This window comes from Embiotoca jacksoni, unplaced genomic scaffold (genome assembly GCF_022577435.1).
Source record: "Embiotoca jacksoni isolate LCO1_2020_lvr unplaced genomic scaffold, fEmbJac1.0.p SCAF_42, whole genome shotgun sequence".
Classification (NCBI taxonomy): Eukaryota; Metazoa; Chordata; class Actinopteri; family Embiotocidae; genus Embiotoca; species Embiotoca jacksoni.
Window position 1 is genome coordinate 825,108 of NW_027185395.1, and position 23,070 is coordinate 848,177.

The following is a 23,070-nucleotide window of genomic DNA, read 5'->3' on the forward strand; positions in this document are numbered from 1 at the left end:
GTTGGTTTTTTGTTTCTTCCCTCCACAGGACAGGAGCTCTACTGCTTTCTTTTTGGATGTCTACGTGAGCTGCAGTTTACCGATCATCCTGTTCTGGATCCTCCGAGGTGCTGCTCATGCAGTCTCCTCTTTATTATTGACATGTTCGCCCACATCCTCCAGAGCACTTCTGGACTCCCTGTGCAGTCAAAGAGGATTTTTTTTCTTGTCTTTGTGCATCATTTTCCACAACACGTCAGCTTTTGTGCATGTGTGTAGTTTGCTTGTGAGAAACCTGCATGTTTAGAAGGAACTGTGGATTTTGGCAAAACCAGCTACCTTTGATATCTCTAACTGCTGAGCCTAATTATGATCTTCTTTATGTGCGTGGTCACCGCTTTACTCCTCATACTGACAGAAAACTCAAAGTAATCGGTAAAAGTTAGTCCTCTATGAGCCACATGCAACTTCTTTTGTTCATAAACTGCCTGGAACGTGTGCAGTTATTTTTGAACCTCTAAACTTTGGCTCCTGCGTGTTTAAAGGTCTACGATCTCCCACACAGCTCACAGTCATTGTTAGACATGCAGCAATGAAGCCTGGGGCAATGTTCCTTTTACTGTGTTCTTATGTTTTTGTACTCAGAACACGGGCAGATTAAAATGACTTTCTGTTTGGATGTTTCAGATTTGATGTCATTTCACATGTTAACTCTTTCCGTCTCCCCTTTTCTCACTCGCCTCCTCCAGTCAGTCCATGTCTCCCTCTCTCTTTCTCTTTCTCTGTCTTTGCCACAGTATGAAGTCATCACGCCTGTTTGTTCAGATGATGTCATGTTAACTGATAACTTTCAGATGTGTGAGAGATTTTTTTTCCATTACATTCTGGTGGACTTTCGGCCCAAACAGCCGATGACCCTCAGAGGGAAGTCGGTTTCACTCTGGATACAAACATCTGCTCGGTGCAGCGACTCCAGAAACTCTGTCAGTTTACAGCCTGACACAAAGTGTGTTGCACTCTGATGCTGTCCCGGTAAGATGTTTTTCACTCTACCTGCTCGACGACTTCTTTGCTGAGAGACAGTTCTTTTCTGGAGTCTTGTCGTCGCCAGGGTTACCGGGCAAGTAGCAGAAATTCCAGGAAGAGGCTGAACTCTGTCAAAAAATAGTCCAGCATATTGATCTTTGTTTTTTGTGCAGATAACTAAGAAGATATAATATGTTAATCAGTGAGTGTTAGAGGTGTTGGTAGATGGATTGTGTCACCTTTGGGTGGAGCAATCTCGCTGTTTGCTCCTGTTTCCTGTGTCTTTAGATTGAAAAGATGCAAAACAGATTGATATTATCTCATCGTCACACTCTCAAATAATTGTCATTCTTGCTGATGTTGGTATTAACAACTGAGAAGCCTATTAGCAGCATGGCAGAAGGGATGGCTCTTTGCTGAAGGGCCACTGCTTTAGTCCAGAATAAAGCATCGCAACAACTTTAAGATGGATTAAATAATAAAAACATCCAGAGAATTAATAACAGAAAAAAAACACTTTAATCAATTCTTCATCTATTGCCATCACCGGCTGAAAATGTTAATTTGTCCAATACTTTGTCTTATGACCAAATACCTGCAAAACTAAATGACAGCATGATGGGAGTGTATTGACATGGGACTTAATGAGCACATTTCTTGGTAAGTATTTTTATTCCCAGGCAATGTTGCATCCTTATTTATATTTAGTTCAGCTCCAGTCTAAAACAGCCTATTTAAGCTACTGTTCCTTAAAAATCAACAAATAGTTGAATTTAACTTTTTCTAGATCTTTTTCTCAAATTTGCAAACCCGGTCCAAAAACATGCAAAAGTCCAGCTCCAACAACCCACAGAACAATTTTAGCAACAAAGGTTAAAGATGGCTGTGGGCAACCTGGTAACCATGTAAACATTTAAGATATTTATCAAGTTGTATTTGATTACATCTGTGTGAATAATGCACACTCCATTAACTACATGTGTCGAACTCAAAGACTGTTTCTAAAAGTGTTCGTAGCTTCAGGTCTGTAAAATGGTTCTGATCCAGAAGTGTCTTCAGCTGCAATACCAGCGAGTGCCACTGGAGGTCGGCTCCAAAAAGCCTCCGGCTCCATAGACTCCCATTCAACTTCTCTCATCAAATCCAAAGTGAATAAAATGTGTCCATCAGTTATCTCGGTGTTGTTAGCTAAAGTCACTCCTTCTTATTAGTTTTCTGGAGGTCCATCTGAAAATAATCCCTCATTCATTAGAAAAGAAGATTCAAGAAGACCTGTTTTTGGGGGCGTGTCTGTTTGATTGACAGGCCTGTGGTGCAGTCAGGTTACAGCTATCGGTGGGCGGGACGTAGTATCGTCAGGTTTCCGATCAGATCGGTCAGATCCACCGCTGGCTCCTCCCCCAGCTCGTCCAAATATGGTCACTTCCTGCTCCAAACCGCTCCGAACTAGCAAAGATGGTGACGGACAGAATCTGAACTGGAGGATTCATAACGTTCACAAACCAACGATGACATCACTGATGGTTGATGACATCACTGATGGTTGATGACATCACTGATGGATGATGGTTGGGTGGCTCACAGGTGCAGCGGTTAGCTGTCACCTGCTGGTCAGCCTCTCTGTGTCAGCACATTCAGCCTGGGCATGTACTGGTTTGTCCAGCTGATTGGTGGTTGTAAATCTGCCTGAGGTGTGAATGAGAGTGTGAACAGTTGTCTGTGTATCTGTGTTGGCCCTGTGATGAAGTGGCAAGTTATAAATTGTGTACTCCAACATTCGCCCAATGCCAGTTAGAATAGACCCCAGGCTCCCATAACCTCCGCAGGATAGAGTGGGTATAGCAACCCAGTATCACAGCGAAGTGTGAAATATACACGCCCATCCAATACAGCAAAAACATGAGATAGCCATGCTTTGGCCTCTCTAGGCGTGACAGTTTAACATTTTGTAAGCGTGAAACTTATAAATACGTAAAAGCAGTGTCACTTAGGATCATGAGACCAAGTTCAAAGGACATTTTGTAGCAGTATTAGGAGGTGGAAGAGGTGGCATCAATCAGAGACGGTCATGCAAGAGGCAGTTTTGAAAGGAGATGATAACATTGTTCTTCAGTTCTTGTTCCTAACTCCAACCACGTTCTTGTTCCTAACTCCAACCACGTTCTTGTTCCTAGCTCCAACCACGTTCTTCTTCCTAACTCCAACCACGTTCTTCTTCCTAACTCCAACCACGTTCTTCTTCCTAACTCCAACCACGTTCTTCTTCCTAACTCCAACCACGTTCTTGCTCCTAGCTCCAACCACGTTCTTCTTCCTAACTCCAACCACGTTCTTCTTCCTAACTCCAACCACGTTCTTGTTCCTAGCTCCAACCACGTTCTTCTTCCTAACTCCAACCACGTTCTTCTTCCTAACTCCAACCACGTTCTTCTTCCTAACTCCAACCACGTTCTTCTTCCTAACTCCAACCACGTTCTTCTTCCTAACTCCAACCACGTTCTTCTTCCTAACTCCAACCACGTTCTTCTTCCTAACTCCAACCACGTTCTTCTTCCTAACTCCAACCACGTTCTTCTTCCTAACTCCAACCACGTTCTTCTTCCTAGCTCCAACCACGTTCTTCTTCCTAACTCCAACCACGTTCTTCTTCCTAACTCCAACCACGTTCTTCTTCCTAACTCCAACCACGTTCTTCTTCCTAACTCCAACCACGTTCTTCTTCCTAACTCCAACCACGTTCTTGTTCCTAGCTCCAACCACGTTCTTCTTCCTAACTCCAACCACGTTCTTCTTCCTAACTCCAACCACGTTCTTCTTCCTAACTCCAACCACGTTCTTCTTCCTAACTCCAACCACGTTCTTCTTCCTAACTCCAACCACGTTCTTCTTCCTAGCTCCAACCACGTTCTTCTTCCTAGCTCCAACCACGTTCTTCTTCCTAACTCCAACCACGTTCTTCTTCCTAACTCCAACCACGTTCTTCTTCCTAACTCCAACCACGTTCTTCTTCCTAACTCCAACCACGTTCTTCTTCCTAGCTCCAACCACGTTCTTCTTCCTAACTCCAACCATGAGGTGATTGGGTTAACCCAACCATGTGTTTTTGCTAAAAAGTTTCATTTTCCTGTAAATCACATGGCTGTATGCATGCAGTAGGTTTCATTTCCATCTGCTACAGGGAAACATGAAACTGTCACGCCTTGAAAAGGCTAAAGCGTGTCTAACTCACATTTTGCTCTAGTGGACCGGCGTGTCTATCTTGTGCTTTGCCGTGATATGGATGGGGGTTGTGTTTAGATAATGAATGGATGGTTGCAGCCTTCAACATCTTTAGCACCGGGTGCTACTAGAGCTGACTTCAGTTTACGGAGGAAGTGGAAGTAAAACTACAGTCAAGGTGTTCAAAGCTGGTTGAAGGAGCCTTTGACTTTCAGGGAGAATATAGTCATACACTCTTAAGTTTTATAAACCTCAGTATGTGTAACAGAGACTTCTGACCTCATTGACACTAGAAAATTACAGAAAAGACAGTATATCCCCCTTTATACTAAATGTTATTATAATAAGAAGCAATAAAATAGCAAATGTTACATCAGTAAACATCAGTAGCATGATTGAGAACAATCAGCTCCCACTGCTGTTGCTGACCCATTAAAAGCTCTGCACGTCCTCTGCAGCTGCATGTGCGCTGTCTGCAACACCTCATGTGTCCGTTGGTTTTCTCAGTGTCCTCCACACTGAAGGCGGCGCTGTGCACAGATCTACTGCAGTGCATGTGAAGGGCGCGTGACTACAGACTGTTGGTCTGTGCACAGATTACGGACACAATTTATTTTTTTAGATGATTTTCATTAGAAATCCCAAAACAAAATTAACATCAGGACGTGACAGTTAAGAGACATTAATTAATAATAAATTAATAAATATAATTATAATATATATATGTATATATATTATATATAAGTAATATAATAATATAATAAATATATATAGATATATACTGTACTGTATATACTGTGCATTTTATATTTTATATATTTTACTGCTATTTTATTGCTTTTCTATTATTCTATTATTATCTTATTGCTTCCTGTATGCTGCTGTAGCGAAAGCATTTCCCCTCGGGGATGAATAAAGTAACTACCTAACCTAACCTAAATACATTTTCTCCAACGTATCCCACTAAACTGAAGCAGTCATCTACTTCTAAATATGAATTATGTGTGAACATTTTGTCTGTGTGAGTTTGTTGGCTGCTCCACCTACGGTAAAGACTGTAATTACTTCACCTTCCAGAGTAAACACACTGACCACACACACACACACACACACACACACACACACACACACACACACACACACACACACACACACACACACACACACACACAATGATAATTGGTCATAATTTCAAGCTGTAATTGTAGGTACAAACATGTACTAGTAACAGAAAGTAATTCAAACCAGGATCGATCAGCATGAAGCTGATTTCACTGAAAATAAAATGGTTGTCTGTTTGTCGTTTGTATTTTTAGTTCCACTGAGGTGACGTCTTCGGTATTGTAAAGATACCTTTGAACTTAAGGAAAAACAGTGAAGTCCAATTACATAAAAATACGGATAATCCCGACTTCTTTGAAACAACAAATTTGACCTTTGTGTAGGGAGACACAGTTAGATAAAGTTTTTGAAAACAAATGAATATTTAGAGAATGCAAAACTAAAAGGAATAAAGGGGTTGTGGTAATTTCATGAACTCAGTACATTTAGACATCTGGCTGCAGTTTTAAATTTACAATTCTTTACATGTCACACAAATTTCTAACAAATATTGCACCCCATTTTAAGAGGCCACTTTTTATATATAATAAATGAATTATAAAGTGAAAGTAAAAAGTGTAAATTTATTTTTATTTTATTTATTTATTTATTTATTTATTTATTTATTTATTTATTTATGTCACTTTATTAATCCCCGAGGGGAAATTTTTGGATCAATTATTCAACATGAGAACACCATCAGTAGACAACAAACACATTAGAACTGGTAGTTCAGGAACACCAGCCTCCATCATGTCCAGTTTAAAACCCACCGAGAAGAACATGAAGCCTGAAGGGAGGTGATGATGAAGATGAAGGCTGCTGGAGTCCATCCGGTTCAGAACCACAGACACAAACATGATCAGAAAACTCAATCATGTTTCACACATGAAGACTTCATTAGAAACGTGTTAATAAGCTAATGGACAGAAAACGTCAGAGTGAGTCACTGGAGATGAAGAGAGAGAGAGAGAGAGAGAGTGTGTGTGTGTGTGTGTGTGTGTGTGTGTGTGTGTGTGTGTGTGTGTGTGTGTGTGTGTGTGTGTGTGTGTGTGTGTGTGTGTGTGTGTGTGTTGATCCTGACTCTCTCTCTGAGTCAGTCAGTCTGTTGTCGGATCGCTCCGCAGCTCTTCTTCCTCTCTGTGAGTATCAACCTTCATTAAATCGCATCTCTGTGGTTTTTCTGCGATGCTCGACTTTTCGGTGAAACATTGAGCCGCTGTCGGTTCGGTAGTTCATCGGTGTGATGACACCGTTAATCCGTCAGGTCCAGCTGCGCTACCTCGCGCGGTCTGAAAGTTAACGGTTGCACGCGGGAACTTGAACATCTGACGGAGTCCTGAGAGATGAGGAGCAGACAGATCTGCTGAGGTGACCGCAGTGACTCCACTTCATCTTTGGAAGGAAAATAACTATTAGTCTTTTTAAACAGTCATAACGATGATGTAGCCATTTGACATGGTTATTAATGATATTTTGATTTCACACATGTTACTACGTGTTTGATATTTGGGATTAGTGATGCAGTAATGTGTAGAGTCTGCAGTATATTAAAATGTTGAAGCTGGTCTGTTTGATTTGAAACTGTTCCTCATATTATTTTGAATGTGAAATCTTTATTTTCAAAGAAACTCCAGCTTTCAGATAAATGAGGTTGAATGAAACTCACAATATTTATCTGAGGTATAATAGAAATTAAATGAGCAAAGTACCTAAGAATTACGATATAATGGCTGATATCAGCGTGTTGCACATGTATCATATGTTGTAACAAGAAGTGTTGTAGGATATAGCTGCTGTATATCGGAGGTAATTTAGAAAAAAAAAAGAAATGCAGCCATTACCTAGTTTGTCCACCAGAGGGCACTGATAGTTAGTGGTCAATAATACAGCCTTTGAAATGATATCCTCAGATTTTTATATATATATATAATTTGAATCAGATAATAATAATAATGATAAACATTGTAATAACAAGAAACACATTTTACTAAAAGACATATATGATGATATCTTGTAAATCACTGGTTTGTCTCCCAGCTGATGTGTTCATGTGCGTGCTTCCTCCTGAGTTGTGTCTGTGTTGGGATGATGGAGCACAGCGAGCAACAGCTGAGCCTCTTGTGTGATTACATCAAGGTTTTTAAAAGTATTTCAAGTTTTCAGAAACCCGTATATGTTGGAGTACTGTGAAAGAACTGGGTGTATATATTACATGTAAGTTTCTGGATGCTGCTTATAAATAATGTCCGCAGTGAAAGTGTTTTGGTAATGAAAGGGTTAAATTTATTAGGTCATTTAGATGGAGAAAGCTTGGAAATGATGACAAATTGCAGTCTGTAGACGGCAGGTTATATACGATGGAACAAGTCAGGTCAGCAGCCACAGTCACATCTTTGAAGTGTGACGTCAGCCGTTGGTTTGAAGCGTGGATGTAATGAAGGGAACCAGATACCGAACGCTGAAGATGCTGCTCCACTCACAAAGCTCATAATGTAAGTGGCCACTGTGACACATTGGCAGCGAGGCTGAATGGTGATGTTTCCAACTCATTAAATACATCTGAAGTCATGTAAGAAGAACACTGGTTTCACTGGGATGAAAATTCACCAAAAAACACGTGTTGCTTCTAAGTTTACTGAGAGACGTTTTTTGGTCCCACTGCTCGTGTGCACTAGTGTTTTCCCCACTGGCACAACTTTTGGGTTTGTCCTCAGCCAATAGACATTGTGATGATGTCATTGAAATAAAACAGACTTTTCTATCTTCTGAGGAAGTTTTCAAATTAGAAAACCTCCATGCATCAACAAAAAAAATGGTATTAGAAGGAGTAAAAACTGATGTTTTTGCAGTTGAATGCGTCATCAGTGTGGTAAAAAGGCTTTTTTTCACTGCTGTGAATTTTGTCATTGCAATACCACGAGTGACCTCTGGGAAAAACTGGCAGCAAGCCTGACTTGTGGCACCGCATCAAGCTCTAAAACATCGATGGCACCACCCAAATAAGGAATGCAGGATTCTGCCCTTCACACTTTGGAAATACACCCCATTACCTCTGTAATTCCTCCCGTTCAGCTGTCTGCATGTTACCGTGTAACCAACATCCTCAAAGCTAGCAAACCTACATGCTGAAAATGGTTTCGATAAAGACTTTGGATCAAGTCTTCTGCTGGAATTTTGTCATTTCTATGCCAGGGCTCACCTCACTACATGCAAACGTCCCACCGAAACAAGTTTTTCCAACATTATTTTGCAGGATCGCAGCATTTTGGGCTTAATGGTGCCCAAACTGATTGTGATTGGTTTAAAGAAATTCGCCCAAACATTTTTCTTCCCCAATACCAATATGACATATGGGTGCAGTCAGACCATTTTCCAGTGCTGGCACAGTGTGGTGGAGATCGGTCTCCAGAGATATACGGACTCTGTTAGCATAGCTGGTGTTGTGATGAAGCACCAGCATCCTGTTACTACTGGACCACAAACACAGTGGAGCTGCGTGTCTGGAGAAAAAACGTGTATGAATTGAAAGAAGTTCCAAAAGTCAGAGACGGGCCAAGTTCAGGAGACTGGGCGGCGGGTGGGTCAAATGCCAATCACAGATGTCAATCAACGGCTGCACGGCAGACATCATACAACCCTTCAAATCTTTAAAACAATAATTTCCAAAATGACCACAGCATGTTTATTAGAGGGCTAATATTTACTGATTGAGACCAACATCAGTGTTGAGGAGTAGATAGTTTCATGTAACTGTTACATAATTAAATTATTAAATAACTAATTATAATCTGTTACAGTTACTGAGAGAAATATTCCATTAAATGACACTTACTATTGAAAATGTTGGTGATTGCAAAGTGATTACTTCAAAATAAATGATTTTTGGTACATGTAAAATATAACATTCATTCTGCTGCTTTGCATCTTTTCACCATACAGGACGTCTACGTCCAGACAGGCTCCATTTATTTGGTAGTTTAGGTTCCAATATATTGAGCCTTGGTTTTGACTGGTTCTGCATTGCTGTCAGTCACCACACCGAGGCGGTTGGTCCTGTCATTGAACAAAACAAAGAGGCGTTGAAACAGAGTTATTTGGGAAGCAGTTTAAAAAAAAACTGTTACCAGCATGGTCCTGTTGGTGGTTCGACCTTCACCCAGTGAAGACCTGCATGGGCTCGGTTTGAGGTCCTGGGAACATTTACCTTTTACTGCATTCATTTATGATCTACCTTGATTTGTTTTGGTGGTTGTGCTTTAAAATCAAAACATTTCGATATTAATTCAAGTTATATTAAAGGACTTTTAATTAAAGTTTGACCGTGAGGTTTACACAGCCTATTTTAAATGAATTTTTTAGATCTGTTCATCTTTATTGCCCAGTTTAAAAGATGTTTTAAGAAAAGTAATCAAAAAGTAATAAAATGTAATAAGTACTAAGTAAAGTAATAACTTACATAACATTGATGAAGTAAATAAAATTGTTACATTACTTAATATGTTTTTGCCAACTATCTAACTAATCTGTAACCTTCCCACCAACACTGACCATAATGCCACGTTGTAAAAGAAGTACTTGACTTTGTTTGTTGAGAGAGAAGTGGATGCTCTCTGAGTTGGAGCCAGGAATTATTTGGAGCCAGCAGCTATGCAGAATCAGATTTCTCAGTGTTCCCGTCATATCTCTAAAATGATGAAACTGCCGAACCGATGTTACTTTGCTGAGGTCAGAGGATGCAGCATGTGGTTGAGACTGACTTCAGCCTGGTGTTTGACTGCTGGTTTTCCCTCGCCTGGTGTGGTCAAATGTTCCTGTCACATTTCTAACTGCTTTTCCCAACTTGAAAAACCTGAAAGGATTTTTTTTCTTTTTAGTTTTTGTATTTTCCAATTTGCTGCTCATATTAATTATCAAGAAACTAACGTAAGGGCTGATGTTCAACCGGAGCAGAGTCAGTTCCTCACGTGTCCTGCCTTGGTTAGTTTTGTCACCAGGTGACCCAGTATGTGGTGAAAGGAAAGGTTTACGTCTTTTAAAGCCACAGTAGTCACACTGTTACATTTGTTCATCTTATTGCCTTCTTAAATAAATTGTAATGCAAGTGCTGGATGACAATCAGTCCACCTTTAGTGTAAAAATCTATTCCAAGATTAATGGTCTGAATTAGACTAATTAAGTGAATGTGTTTCTGCAGTGGTAAAAAAAAGAAAAAGAGGGTCTTCACTTAGATTTTAAACACTCTTCATCTCTCTTTGCCACCACTATGGACCGGAGAAATTATTTAGGCCACCATTAAACCTTTCAATGTATACAGACATTTGAGTATTGTATTAAGACATATGCTAAAATATATTGCGTATCTATCTTTCAGTGCCAGCAACCCTCCTCCTGCACACTACAGACATTGCAACCTGTTTTTGAACCAACTCCCCCACAGCAGAGCCTGCAGAACGGCTACTTTGAATTTCAACTGTCGTGCTGCTGCAAAAAGTTATGAAAAATGTATCAATACATTGATATATTGTCAGTATGTTTTTAAATCACATTCATATTTTATTGATATTACATATTGACTGGACCCTGAAGTGTTTATGTCAACTGATATACCATCATCTTTTTTTTGAGCCGTGACTGACATATTTTGAAAGTGTGAAACCTACATGCATGTAAATGTCATGTGACGTAGGATCATGTGACCAAGGTCCCGCAACAGAGGCAACAAAGGTTATTTTTTTGGCGTGTGGCTTTATTCATAGACTATAAAGTTTGAATCCAACGTGACAATGTTTTTGTTGTTTTTTGTTTCCTGAACCAACCATGTGCTTATGTTATAACCTCAAACATGTGTTTTAGCTATGAGTTAAATGTTTCTGGAAATCACACGGCTCTACGCATGCAGTAGGTTTAATTTTGTTTTGTTTTGTTTGAAAATGTGTAACTGTCACGCCTAGACAGGCCAAAGCGTGGCTATTTCACATTTTGCTGTGGTGGACCTTGTGGAATTTTGACTACTGATCTGAGGCTGTATTATGCACACATGAGAATGGACATGGAATCAATACACATTTCTACCATTGGTTTAATGCTAATCCAGTCATCAATAATGGTGCTAATGTGCAAATGAGTAGCAATGTGCATGACCACATAGCAAACAACAAGCAAACAAGCATGTAGGCTCTGTATGATTTTAAATATATTTTAAAAATCGGCTTTGTGAATGTTTTATTTAGAAAACCTGCAATCAGTCTGTTTGTGTCTTGGAGAAAAATACCAGATAAACGTAATGTTTTTTTGAAATCACGAATACTGCATGATACTGCTACTCCTACTACTAAAAAAAATAACAATAATATGAATTCATTAATACTCATGTTTAGTCGGCAGGCTCCTGGCCCAGCCTGCCGGCCAGCTTACATTGCTCCCACTCCCAATGCTTAACCCTGCAGGGGGTTGGCTTGCAGGGTGGTGTCTCCATGTTATTTCTTTTGACTGAGGCCCGGCCACCAGACTCTCATTGGAGGGTACTCTGATTCACCTAATGAGGCATGTTTGTGCAGCACCAGACCGTGACCTTCAGGATGTGCCAGGGTGGCCCATAGACGAGTGGAAAGCAACTGGAATGAGTGTCAGTACTTTCAAATCTGAAGACATTGTTCTCTGCCAAAAAAATGGTGCATTGCTGCCTTTAGGTTGTGACCGAGTTCCTGCTCCAAGTGAAGAAATTTATGTATATCTGGGTTTTGTTCAGAAGTGAGGGGAGGATGGAGTGGAAGATTGACAGGCAGATCGGTGCAGCATCAGCAGCAAAGCAGATGTTGTACCAAACCGTTTTGGTGAAGAGGAAGAGGAGCTGGAAGGCAAAGCTTTTGATGTAAAAACTTATCAAGATAAGATTGACTTTATTAATCGCACAGTGGGGAAATTCGGTATCTACAATCTGACTCTCACCGTTGGTCATAAACTGTGGGTAATGACCGAAACAATGAGATAGTGAATACAAGAAGTTGAACTGGTTTTTTTTTAGAGATCCAACAGATAAGGAGCTCTGAAGGAGGAATCAAGTAGAACCACTGCTCCTTTGTGTGAAAAGGAGTCAGTTGAGATTGCTGATGCATCTGATCAGCATACCTCCTTGGCACCTTCCATCTGAGGTTTTCTGAGTTTGTCCAATTGGTAGGAGACCCCAGATTAGATCCAGGACGTGCTGGAGGGATTATATATTTCATTTGGTTGAGGAATGTGTGGGGATCCCCCAGGAGGAGCTGAAAAAGGTTGCTGGGGAGAGGGATGTGTGAGGCCATGACCTGCCCCCAGATCAACAATGAAAAAAAGATGGATGGACGGATAATTTTGGCCCAATCCCAATTTCCACCCTAAATCCTAGGAACTAAATCCTCATGGATTTAATTGACGTCACCTGTTTGCGTAGCTTTGGTTCTTGAGTGTTTGAGTTCATGAGGACTCGAAATGGTAAAAAAGGAAAAATGAGACATCACATGCTGCTTGGAAACAATGCATTGTCAATTAAAATGAAAGAATGACACTCTTTTTTTAAAGTGCAATAAATGACCACAATAGCAAGTAAGTAAGTAATTAGGCGGCACGGTGGTGCAGTGGTTAGCATTGTCACCTCACAGCAAAAAAGGTTCCAGGTTTGAATCCGGTCCTGGGCCTTTCTGTGCGGAGTTTGCATGTTCTCCCTGTGCTTGCATGGGTTCTCTCCGGGTTCTCCGGCTTCCTCCCATCATCCAAAAACATGCACCTCAGGTCAGGTTACCTGGCGCCGCGCTAGTGGCAGCCTGCTGCAGCAGCTCCCCCCTGAGAGCCCCCCTGCTGTAGTGAAGACATTTCCCCTCGGGGATTAATAAAGTGTATAAAATCTAAAAAAATCTAAATCTAAGCAGGCGCTGCCACCGATAAACGTTCTTCTCTCCATCAACCATGTTTGATTTCTTTACATTTTGTGGAGGGCAGGACAACCACGATTCACAGAGGGCGCCACCAATTTGTCTTTGAACTATGGGGAAAATAGCTCTGGAAAGTTTGCAGCTATGCGTCTCACAGAAAAGGCAAATAACAGCGTCACAAAGTCACCGAGCCCTCACGGACTTGGTGGTGATTTGACAGTAGGCTAGCCCGAAGCCCTCGTGGATGAGCCCGAAGCCCTCGTGGGCTTACCGGGAACAAGCCTCCGAGTCCATGAGGCCATGGATTGGGACTCGGCCTTTAACATCCCATTAGTCATGTTGGCACAGACTTGGATAGAAAAAAAAATCTACTAATTATGAAGAATAATGGTTATAACAACAATTAAAATGGTTCATGAAAGGTTACGAATCTATGAATACTTTTTGAATATTAAAGTAAGGTAATAAGGAAATCAAAAATGATTTTGGCATAGAGAAAGTATTTTTTGCTTTTTTAACTTATGATAAGCAACCTATTATGAATATGCAATCCTCATAAAGTAGTAATGTCAGTGTTTTGTTGCTAAAGCAAGAGGAGGGAAAAAGGAGTTCACGCTGAATGAAATATAAGTAATGTATACAAAATTATTAAGACAAGAGGACAGTCATATTTTTTGAATGTAAAACTTTATTCTTGACTTGTTTATAAAAGGTTTCTGGATATTTGTCTTCAACCTCATCTCAGAGAAACAACATTCAAAGAAATACACACACACACACACACACACACACACACACACACACACACACACACACACACACAGAGAGAGAGAGAGCAGTAGCATCAGTAATCCCTCTGTTCTCTCGGTCCTCCACTGCCTCTCACAGACATCTTTGTTTTCCTTGCAGGGACTTCTCTTCATCTGTTCTCCTCTTCGTCCTGCCTTCATCCTCCGGCCGCCAACGTCAGTGGAACCTTTCAATCCACTCTGATATCCAGGTTAATCTGATTATGAAGATATCCTCTCAGGCTCTTCTTTGTCAATGACGGCCAAGATGGAAACTCCTTTCTACCACGACGACTCCACCGCCGTCCCCGGCTTCAGCCAAATCCCCGAATACGAGCGTTACCCGGGAAACAAGATGCTGATGAGTAAGAAGTCCATGTCAGTGGCGGCCAGTCATCACTTTCACGGCGGTGGTGGCAATATAACAGGAGGGAGGGGCGGTAACCCCAACAACCTGGGGCTCACCGGCAACAGCTCCCTGATGACATCGGCAGCGTCCTCCGCAGACATGAACCTGCTGAAGCTGGCGTCCCCTGACCTGGAGCACCTGATCATTCAGTCCAACCACGGACTGGTCACCACAAGCCCGGTGTCCAACTCCACCAACCCCTTCATGTACCGCGCCCAGGCCACCAACGAGCAGGAGGGATTCGCAGATGGTTTTGTCAAAGCGCTGGCAGACCTTCACAAGCAGAACCAGTTGGTTGGACCCATGTCTCCGCCCACGTCCTCCAGCGTCGCCCTGCAGGCTTCGTACCAGAGGAACCTAATGTCAAGTGGGGATATGCCCGTTTACACCAACCTCAGCAGCTACAACCCCGGCCAGATGCCTTACCCTGGAGGCCAGATGGCATACAGTGGAGGCTCCAGCCATGGCGGCGGTGGGGTCCCTCACCCCCACCCTCGAAGCCTGGATGCCCCTCAGACTGTCCCTGAAGTACCTCACCCCCCGGGTGACCCCACCTCCCCACCTTCCCTCTCCCCAATAGACCTGGAAACGCAAGAACGAATCAAAGCGGAACGTAAGAAGCTCCGCAACCGCATCGCTGCATCCAAGTGCCGCAAGCGGAAGCTGGAGCGTATCTCACGTCTGGAGGACAAGGTGAAGGTCCTGAAGAACCAGAACTCAGATCTGGCCTCCACTGCAGCCATGCTGCGGGAGCAGGTGGCTCAACTCAAGCAGAAGGTCATGAGTCACGTCACCAATGGCTGCCAGATTGCTGTCGCCTCAGCAGCTGCCTCCAAATCTGGAGAAGGAGGCGCTGGCAGCGAGGACTCGAGCTGCTGAGGAGGTGGACACCAGGAGAACAAGAGTGAGACAACAAGCCAACAGGCTGAGGGGTTACTTTCCAAATTTGGCATTTTGCTCGTGCTCTCGATCAGAGCGAGCAGAGGGAGCAGCTCGGTATCAACAATGCCTCAGCTGGACAGATGAATGTTTAATGGGATTTGAATAGCTTAACAGTTCCCATAAACCACTGTCAATCATCCAGCCAGCGGGGGCGGAGCTTAGAGGAAAGGAGACAGGAAGAGGGACAAAATCCCCTGATGTGAACGTAGTTTAACTTTGGATTTGAAACTCTGACAGTAAATTTTAAAAGAGTCGATGGCCGGGTTTGAAAATCAAAGAGTTGTGCATCTGAGCAGACCCGATACATACACAAGTTTAATAAATGTATTGTCAGAATTCCACGTTCAGGATTTTATTCTTTCTGAACCGCTCATGATAATATTCTTTATTTTCAGATTTCATTATATCTCAACTAATTCACTGTACTGGATTTTTTTTCATTCCCATTAAGACAAATTTAGAATCATAGTGTTGGAACAGATTACATGATAAAATGATCCTTTTATTTGCGAGTTGAAACAGTTGCTTATAAAAGGGAATTTGACAAGGCTTTAGTGAAATTATATTTTCTGTGGAAAGCATTGTCAAGTAATCAGATTACTTATAGTTACAAAGCGAGTCAAGTAATTGAAATATTTTTGTGATACTTTACAGTAGTCAGTGTTTTGAAGGTCACGATATGTTGAGACAATTTTACCAACTTTTTTTTCCCACATCTAGTGAATGTCTCAAAATGGTTTATGCTGCAATTTGTTTGGTAATCTGATTACTGATCCAATGTGTTCAGCTTTCTTTCACGACAGGACAACTGTGTTCTAATGCAGCTAAAAACATCTGATCTTTGACAAAACAGTGACAAATGTATGAAATCTAATTACTGTAATCTCTTTAAATGGTAGCTCTGGTTGGTAATAACCCAGTCTCTAGCTTTTAAAGATGTTGAGATCGGGAAATAAAGAGTTGAAGTTCCATCATTCTTTTTCTAGTCTGAACGACTGTCCCTGTGGAAACTTTACTCACTTTCTCCAGATTTTTCTGGGATCAAAACTGAAGGAAGTGTTTAAAAGGCCGTCTGCATATGAACCCAGTTAACATATAAAACAGACTCATATTTAATTTGTCTATTCTTTCGTTGCAAAAATTTTAAATTATTGAGTCTTAATTTCTAAGTTTTAACATTTGCTTGTAAATGGAAAACAATCCTAATGTGCAGGGGTAATTTCAAATTAAGATTTTTTTTTTTTTTTTTTTTTTTTTTTTTTTTTGGGAATAGTTGAGGTGTATTCGATTGTTGACTTTTCTGCAGTGGGAGTAATACTATTTGACATTAATGAAAATTAAAAAAAAATTCAGAACAGGACAGTTATTGTGGACAGGAATGGTTTTAGTTTTTTTCATTCTCAATAATATTATTGTGCAAATGAGATATGACTGTTGGATTACAGTACATGCATTATTTTGATGTTTTTATTTCTTTACTTTTTCTATGCTGTAAGAAATATTCATTCATGTAAGTAAACACATTTGGTGTAGTTGTCAGCAGGCTATATGAAATCTCATTCCTGCTACAAACGTAGGTGAAATTTTAGAAATAATGAAAATGAAAGAAAGCCAGAATCTTTATTCTAAGAGTCATAAGAGAAAATTATTTTTTATTTTTGTCATTCACAGCTTTCACTCTATCTTACCCCGCAGCAGTAATGGGCTTCCGCAGCTTAAAGACTTTCTACAGTTCCAAAACTGGTTTATGGCAAAATTATTCTCAGCATATTTTTATTCATCAATTTTTAGCTTGCAAAGTAATTATTCATATTCTGTGTTTCATCTGCTTTAGGTAGAGAGCACGTTTAAGACTAAGTTCCAGATTAAGTTGGATATATTTTTTATAGTGTAAGAAAAGCTAACTTTAAAAAATTGGAGGTCTTCGGAGGCCTCCTGAGATCGTTACGGGGTCGTAGAGGTTGATTGTATTCCAAAGGACATCAGGAGGTTTCTGTGATCCTTGAAGAAATGTACAGATCATGGAGGATTTTGTGGAGTTCCTTGAGGATGCTGTAGAGGTCCTCGTGTGAGCTGACCGCTAACACAGGCTAAAACATTATTACTGTTGCCATGGTTATCTGCCATTTTATGTACTTAGATCTCGATTTGGAACGGCGTTTCATTCACCTGAACTTTGTTTGAGGTGTCCACGTTTATGATTTTAACAACTGATTTTTGACAGCGACAGACTCTGTCACCAGGATATCATGAAAACACCCTCAACTCTATGTTATATTTGAGGGTGTGTTATTGTTTGATGACTGCACACTTTGTTGTGTATTTGTATTTTCTTACCTGCGTTGTGTTTGGATGCACCTCAGGTTTATATTGTGGAAAAAATGACAGACTGTACTTTTCGTAATATTTTAGTACAGTGGCGTGCTCAACAAACAATGCTGTTGTTGTTTACGCAGTGGGATAATTGATATTTTCTCACACATATTCAGCACTGAGGCTAATGAACCCTTTCTATTTTGGACTGTTTTGCACTGACTGTCCAGTCAGCGTCTGTATCCTGTTACAGTTTTCAAATGCAGCTGTCACACAAAAAAAACAGAAAACATGCAACTGCAAAGAAAGATTACAAATCAGATTTTCTGCAATCAACAAAAAATAATGCCCGTCTAGTGTACAGCATTTACTGAACATTAGTGCCCGAATATAAAAAAAAAAAATCCTTTCAGTCGCAGTTACGTGTTTTGTGTTTGACAAATGGAAGACTTTAAAAAAAATACTGTTGGTGAGTGTTGAGCAAATATTTATTTTTTTGAACTTGAATGAGGCTTTTGATGTCTCTAATGATTCTATTTTTGTACAAATGTATAAACGTTGTTGTAATTAATATACAGAAATGTGTGTGTACGATTTGTTGAAACATTTCATGTCTCTATTTATTATGAATATCTTTTGTTATACCGACGTGTTAATTTTCTTCACACTGTACTGCTGTGTTAAGATGTTTGTGTCAATATAACAGTGATGAAATATTCCCCCACTGCTGGTTTTCTTTTTTGTAAATTGATAGTTAGAGTTAAGAGGTTGTCGTTTTACAATTGTCAATGGATTTCCCAAATATCTACTTTTACATGGGCGTCCACATTTTCACACAAAGGATAAAAAAACAAAACAACAACAACTCTAAATTAAGATCAAGGGTACTATTTTTATGAATCTGGTGTAAACGCAGGTTTAAGTTCTGTGCGCTGGGAGAGCATGTGGTGGGTATAGGTGTTGCCAAGGAACAGATGTTTAGAAGGTGTATCACAGCCGGCTTCAATCATGACCAATTAAATCAGCTTCTTTTATTTACTTTAAATACACTGGCACCGTGTATTTTCAATTTTGTGATAGCCGGAGAAGGAGCACACCAGCACCGCCAGCCAAATATCATCAGAGCATCTATCAGCTTCTGCAGTCTTAGCTGTGAGCGGATATTGGGGATGGCATATCAGGTGATTCATCAATAATATGGATAATTTAACTGAAAACTATATTTGCAATTTCGTCATTAATAAATACCAAAGTGAACAAAGAACACTAAGCCAATAAATTGGGTGCTGGAACAAAGTTGAGGAGAGAACACAAGTTAATCACCCAGAGCTCCCGATGCTAATTATTTCTTAACAACATTGGATGAACCGCAATGGGCTCAAAACGTCGCTGATGTTGTGATGTTAATAAACGAATTGCATCGGGAGCTGACCGTGTGTGTAATTTACTTTCCAATCAAAGTAAATGGCCAAAGCCGCCATGCAGATATTGCACTAACCTTTTGTGCATAAATGACGCTGTGTCACACTCCGTGGCCTTGCTTGGCTGGATAGTTTACAAAAACAGATAAGTAGGTGAAAAGGCTTTTAAATGTTCCCCTTTTATGTGTAATTTAATTGCAATTCATTTGTAGTTAAACCAGAGTTACCTTTTTATATTATTATGTTGAAATTGGCTACCTTGTCAATTGAACAGATGAGAGTCTATTCATTTTCACACCTCTGCACCAGCAGTAGCCATGTAGCTGGAGGCATAATATTTTCAGGTTGTCCGTCTGTATGACAGTACATCCGTACGTTGGTTTGTTTGTATCTAAAGAATGCGTTGAGGGAATTCCTTCAAACATGGCAAAAAGATTCACTAGGTACCTGATTAGATTTTTAAGAGTTTAAGGTCAAAGGTTAAGGTCATATTGACCCCAATTCAACTGATTTTCATGAACATGATATCTCAGGAATTTCTTCAAATGTGGAACAATCATTTGGACTCAAAAATGATCTGGTTTGATTTTACTTGTCAAAGGTGAAAGTTTAAGGTCACTGTGACCTCAAGTCCTTCTCATCGGTCTGTCCCATTCTAGTGAACACAAGATCCCAAAATAGTACACCATCCGGATACTTAGTGCACCACATGTTTCCATACTTGACAATGTGAATGCACTTATCCAGTGGGTGGGTGGGGGGGCGGGGTCACTCAATTTGACAAACCCACTGATTATTACTAACAATCACAGGCACAGCTGCCATGCAAGATGCTTACCTGCCATCCGGACATGGGGGGTTCAGTGCCCTGCCCAAGGACACTAGGACATGTGGACAGGAGGACTCAGGGATTGAACCACCAACCTTACAAATAATGAGCAGCCCACCGTACCATCTGAGCCAAATGTTGAACGGCCTCGTGAATTGAGTGATTGATAGATGTAATCTGTTTTGGAAGAACCACTTAAGTTCTGAATGTCAGAAAGTATTTAACACACATATGTGGTCAGCCCTGAAACATTTGTTGTGTACAAAGGAATTCAGGGAATTAGAAATACAAACATAACTTGTACCTCTTACAGATCACACATCACATGATAAAATGTAAATGCTCACATGAAGAAAGGACTTAGTTTGGTGTTTGCCAAAATCTTCAACCAAATATCCTCCTAATTTATTGGAAGATTCTTCTTAAATTCAATATTGAAGACAAATTGCAAGGTCAAATTGAAAAACTCCTTCACCTTAAAATTTTAATAATTTGTGGTAAACTTCTGACAAATGCTTCAGAAGTAATGTTGACTGAGTGAAAGCTGACAAACTTGATCAGTGTTACTCGGAAAAGGTAAATACAGTGAAAACGTTAACACCTCTCTATTAAAACGGTATTGATTACAAACCCTTCTCAGTTTTAGTTTTAGTTATATGCTGAAAAAATAGAGCCTGCTGTTGCCAGGCCTTTGCTCTCACCTTCTATTTTCATTGCTGTGATTATAGTCTACAAACCCTGTTCACATTCACGTTTGATAAGCCACTGAAAGGCGGACCATCAACTAGTAATGAAGGTTTCTCAGTGCGATGAAGCAGTCAAGTGTTTTTTTTCTAAGTGTAGACCTTTGATGTAAATTGTGGTCATCGCCTTATTGTTCAAAGTTTACTTCAATAGTTTCAAAATGAACACGAGGTCTACAATCAGTCGGATGCAACGACTGGAACGTTTCCAGAAACATGTATTCACACAGAATTTGAGTCTGGTAACACCAGGCAAGAAAAAAAGCTGAAGGTCAAACACTCACAGAAGCCCAGTTAAAGAAATCTCAATATTTATAAAATATCCATATGAAAGCAATTGAAAAAGCTTTTAATCTATACTATATGGATGCAATTCATGGCCATAAAGGTGAGTATCATCAAAGCAACTACATATTCACATTATATATTCACGCAGTGAATTTGAGTGTGCTTTGATTGTCGTCTCCACCAACAGTTCTTCTCTTCTATCTCTATGCTGTCCTTTTCTCTCTCTGCTCTCCTCTCACCCCAACCAGTCGAGGCAGATGCCCCGCCCACCTCTGATCCTGGTTCTGTTAACAGATGCTTCGCCCACCTCTGATCCTGGTTCTGATAACAGATGCTCCGCCCACCTCTGATCCTGGTTCTGTTAACAGATGCTCCGCCCACCTCTGAGCCTGGTTCTGATAACAGATGCTCCGCCCACCTCTGAGCCTGGTTCTGATAACAGATGCTCCGCCCACCTCTGAGCCTGGTTCTGTCGAAGGTTTCTTCCTGTTAAAAGGGAGTTTTTTTCCTCCTAGCTTATGTGGGAATTGTTGAATTGTTGAATTGTTGAATTGTTGAATTGTTGGTTTCTCTGTATAATGTTGTAAAGTTCTGCTGTAAAGACTTTAATGTGTTAAGTACCATGAAATAACCTGTGTTGTGATTTGGCGCAATAGAAATAAAATTTAATTGAATTAAATTAACACTAGGCTAGAATAAAAAGCTGAAGGCCAGACCTGCACAGAAAACCCTTTTTTTTTTTAATTGTCAAATTTGTAAAATATCCATGAATGGACTGTTTAAAAGCTTCCCTTAGCATTCTCATTGTGTTATTTTTTTTGCCACTTTGCTTCACACTCAAGAATTTGAGCTCTGCATTTAAGCAATCAATGAGTCGTGAACACCTTGCCCTTGCAGGTCCAGGATATTGAACCGGCGACCCTTCAGTCCTAAACCCTCCTCTCAGCCTCCAGACCGGGTGTTGTTACTGAAGAGTTCATCTGGATGTAAAGGAAATCTGGTGCACATTCAAGGGGTACATTTTTTTTTGGTTAAAATCAAAGCTGTTTTAGATGAAGTCTAATATATAAAAGTGTAACAAGTTCTCGAAGCAGCTGACTGGCTCACGTTTTCCCGTTTTTACTTTGCAGTGACTTCAGACGAACAGAATCGAGTGTTTTTCTGTGTTGAGCTGTTTGGTAGAAAATGTTGTGTTGCTGTTTTTCCATATTCTTCTCCAGATGGAGTGACCCACTTACTGAGAGAGAGGGAGAGAAAGAGAGAGGCTCTGTGCCATTTCTGGTGACTAATACCCCCTCCACCCACACCTCAACACACACACACACACACACACACACACACACACACACACACACACACACACACACACACACACACACACACACACACACACACACACACACACACACACACACACACACACACACACACAAAGCAAGCTGTATTGGCGTGTTCACAGTCATGTTGTTTCTCTGTGTTTCTGCACTGGGATGGTTCTGTTTGTTAAAAATAAAGACATTTGTGAATAAATGAGTGTTGACAGTGAACGTCAGTGCCTGTTATTGTAATTTTACATGTTTTCTGCCTCAGAAACCTTCAATCCAACACTCTGCTGCTCGTCCTGCTTTTTATGAAAACCTAAAGCCCTTTAAATCAAAGAAAAAGGACTTAATCTGTGATGTTTTTTAGAAACTTCTCAAACCAAATAAAGGGAACTATAATATGAATCTAGACTTTATATCATGATACTTACGTTAATCATATTTCCCTCCATGTACAACAGCTTTTCTGTCCTCCTGCATTTAAGTTAGCAGAAGGTGTCATCTTAATTCTAGCTTCGTCATGACCGCTGGGGTCCAATCTTGCTTCCTGCACCTTTGCAACATTTCAAAAATGTGATTATTTTTTAATCTGCAAAGAACATGTAACCTGTTGGATGAGGCTGAGGGCCTCTGGACTCTTGAATGGCGTGCTGGAAGAAATCACATGAGGCAGTTCTGTCTTAAAATGCATTATTTCAGAAGTAAATTCTTTTGAACTTTTCTCATTCTGTATTGTATTATTTTTTTAATCATATCTATTTGTTTCACTTTGATCTGGTA

The 23,070-nt window shown here is 40.4% G+C and overlaps 1 protein-coding gene across 3 annotated transcripts; it reads left to right on the top strand.

The window, feature by feature from the left end:
* Nucleotides 1-993: 993 nt before the first annotated feature.
* On the top strand, nt 994-18,411 carry june (JunE proto-oncogene, AP-1 transcription factor subunit). Of its 3 annotated transcripts, none has more exons than XM_069169030.1 (2): nt 994-1,011; nt 14,145-18,411. In XM_069169030.1, the coding sequence occupies exon 2, from the start codon at nt 14,280-14,282 to the stop codon at nt 15,309-15,311; it is 1,032 nt and encodes a 343-aa protein (XP_069025131.1). In that variant the 5' UTR covers nt 994-1,011; nt 14,145-14,279; the 3' UTR covers nt 15,312-18,411. The 3 variants fall into 3 exon arrangements, with proteins under 3 accessions (XP_069025131.1, XP_069025130.1, XP_069025132.1); XM_069169029.1 differs by lacking the exon at nt 994-1,011 and adding an exon at nt 6,291-6,467; XM_069169031.1 differs by lacking the exon at nt 994-1,011 and adding an exon at nt 6,679-6,696.
* Nucleotides 18,412-23,070: the final 4,659 nt, after the last annotated feature.

What these genes read in the sequence shown, in the direction of transcription:
- june (XM_069169030.1), top strand. Translation starts at nt 14,280, where the DNA reads ATGACGGCCAAGATGGAAACTCCTTTCTACCACGACGACTCCACCGCC.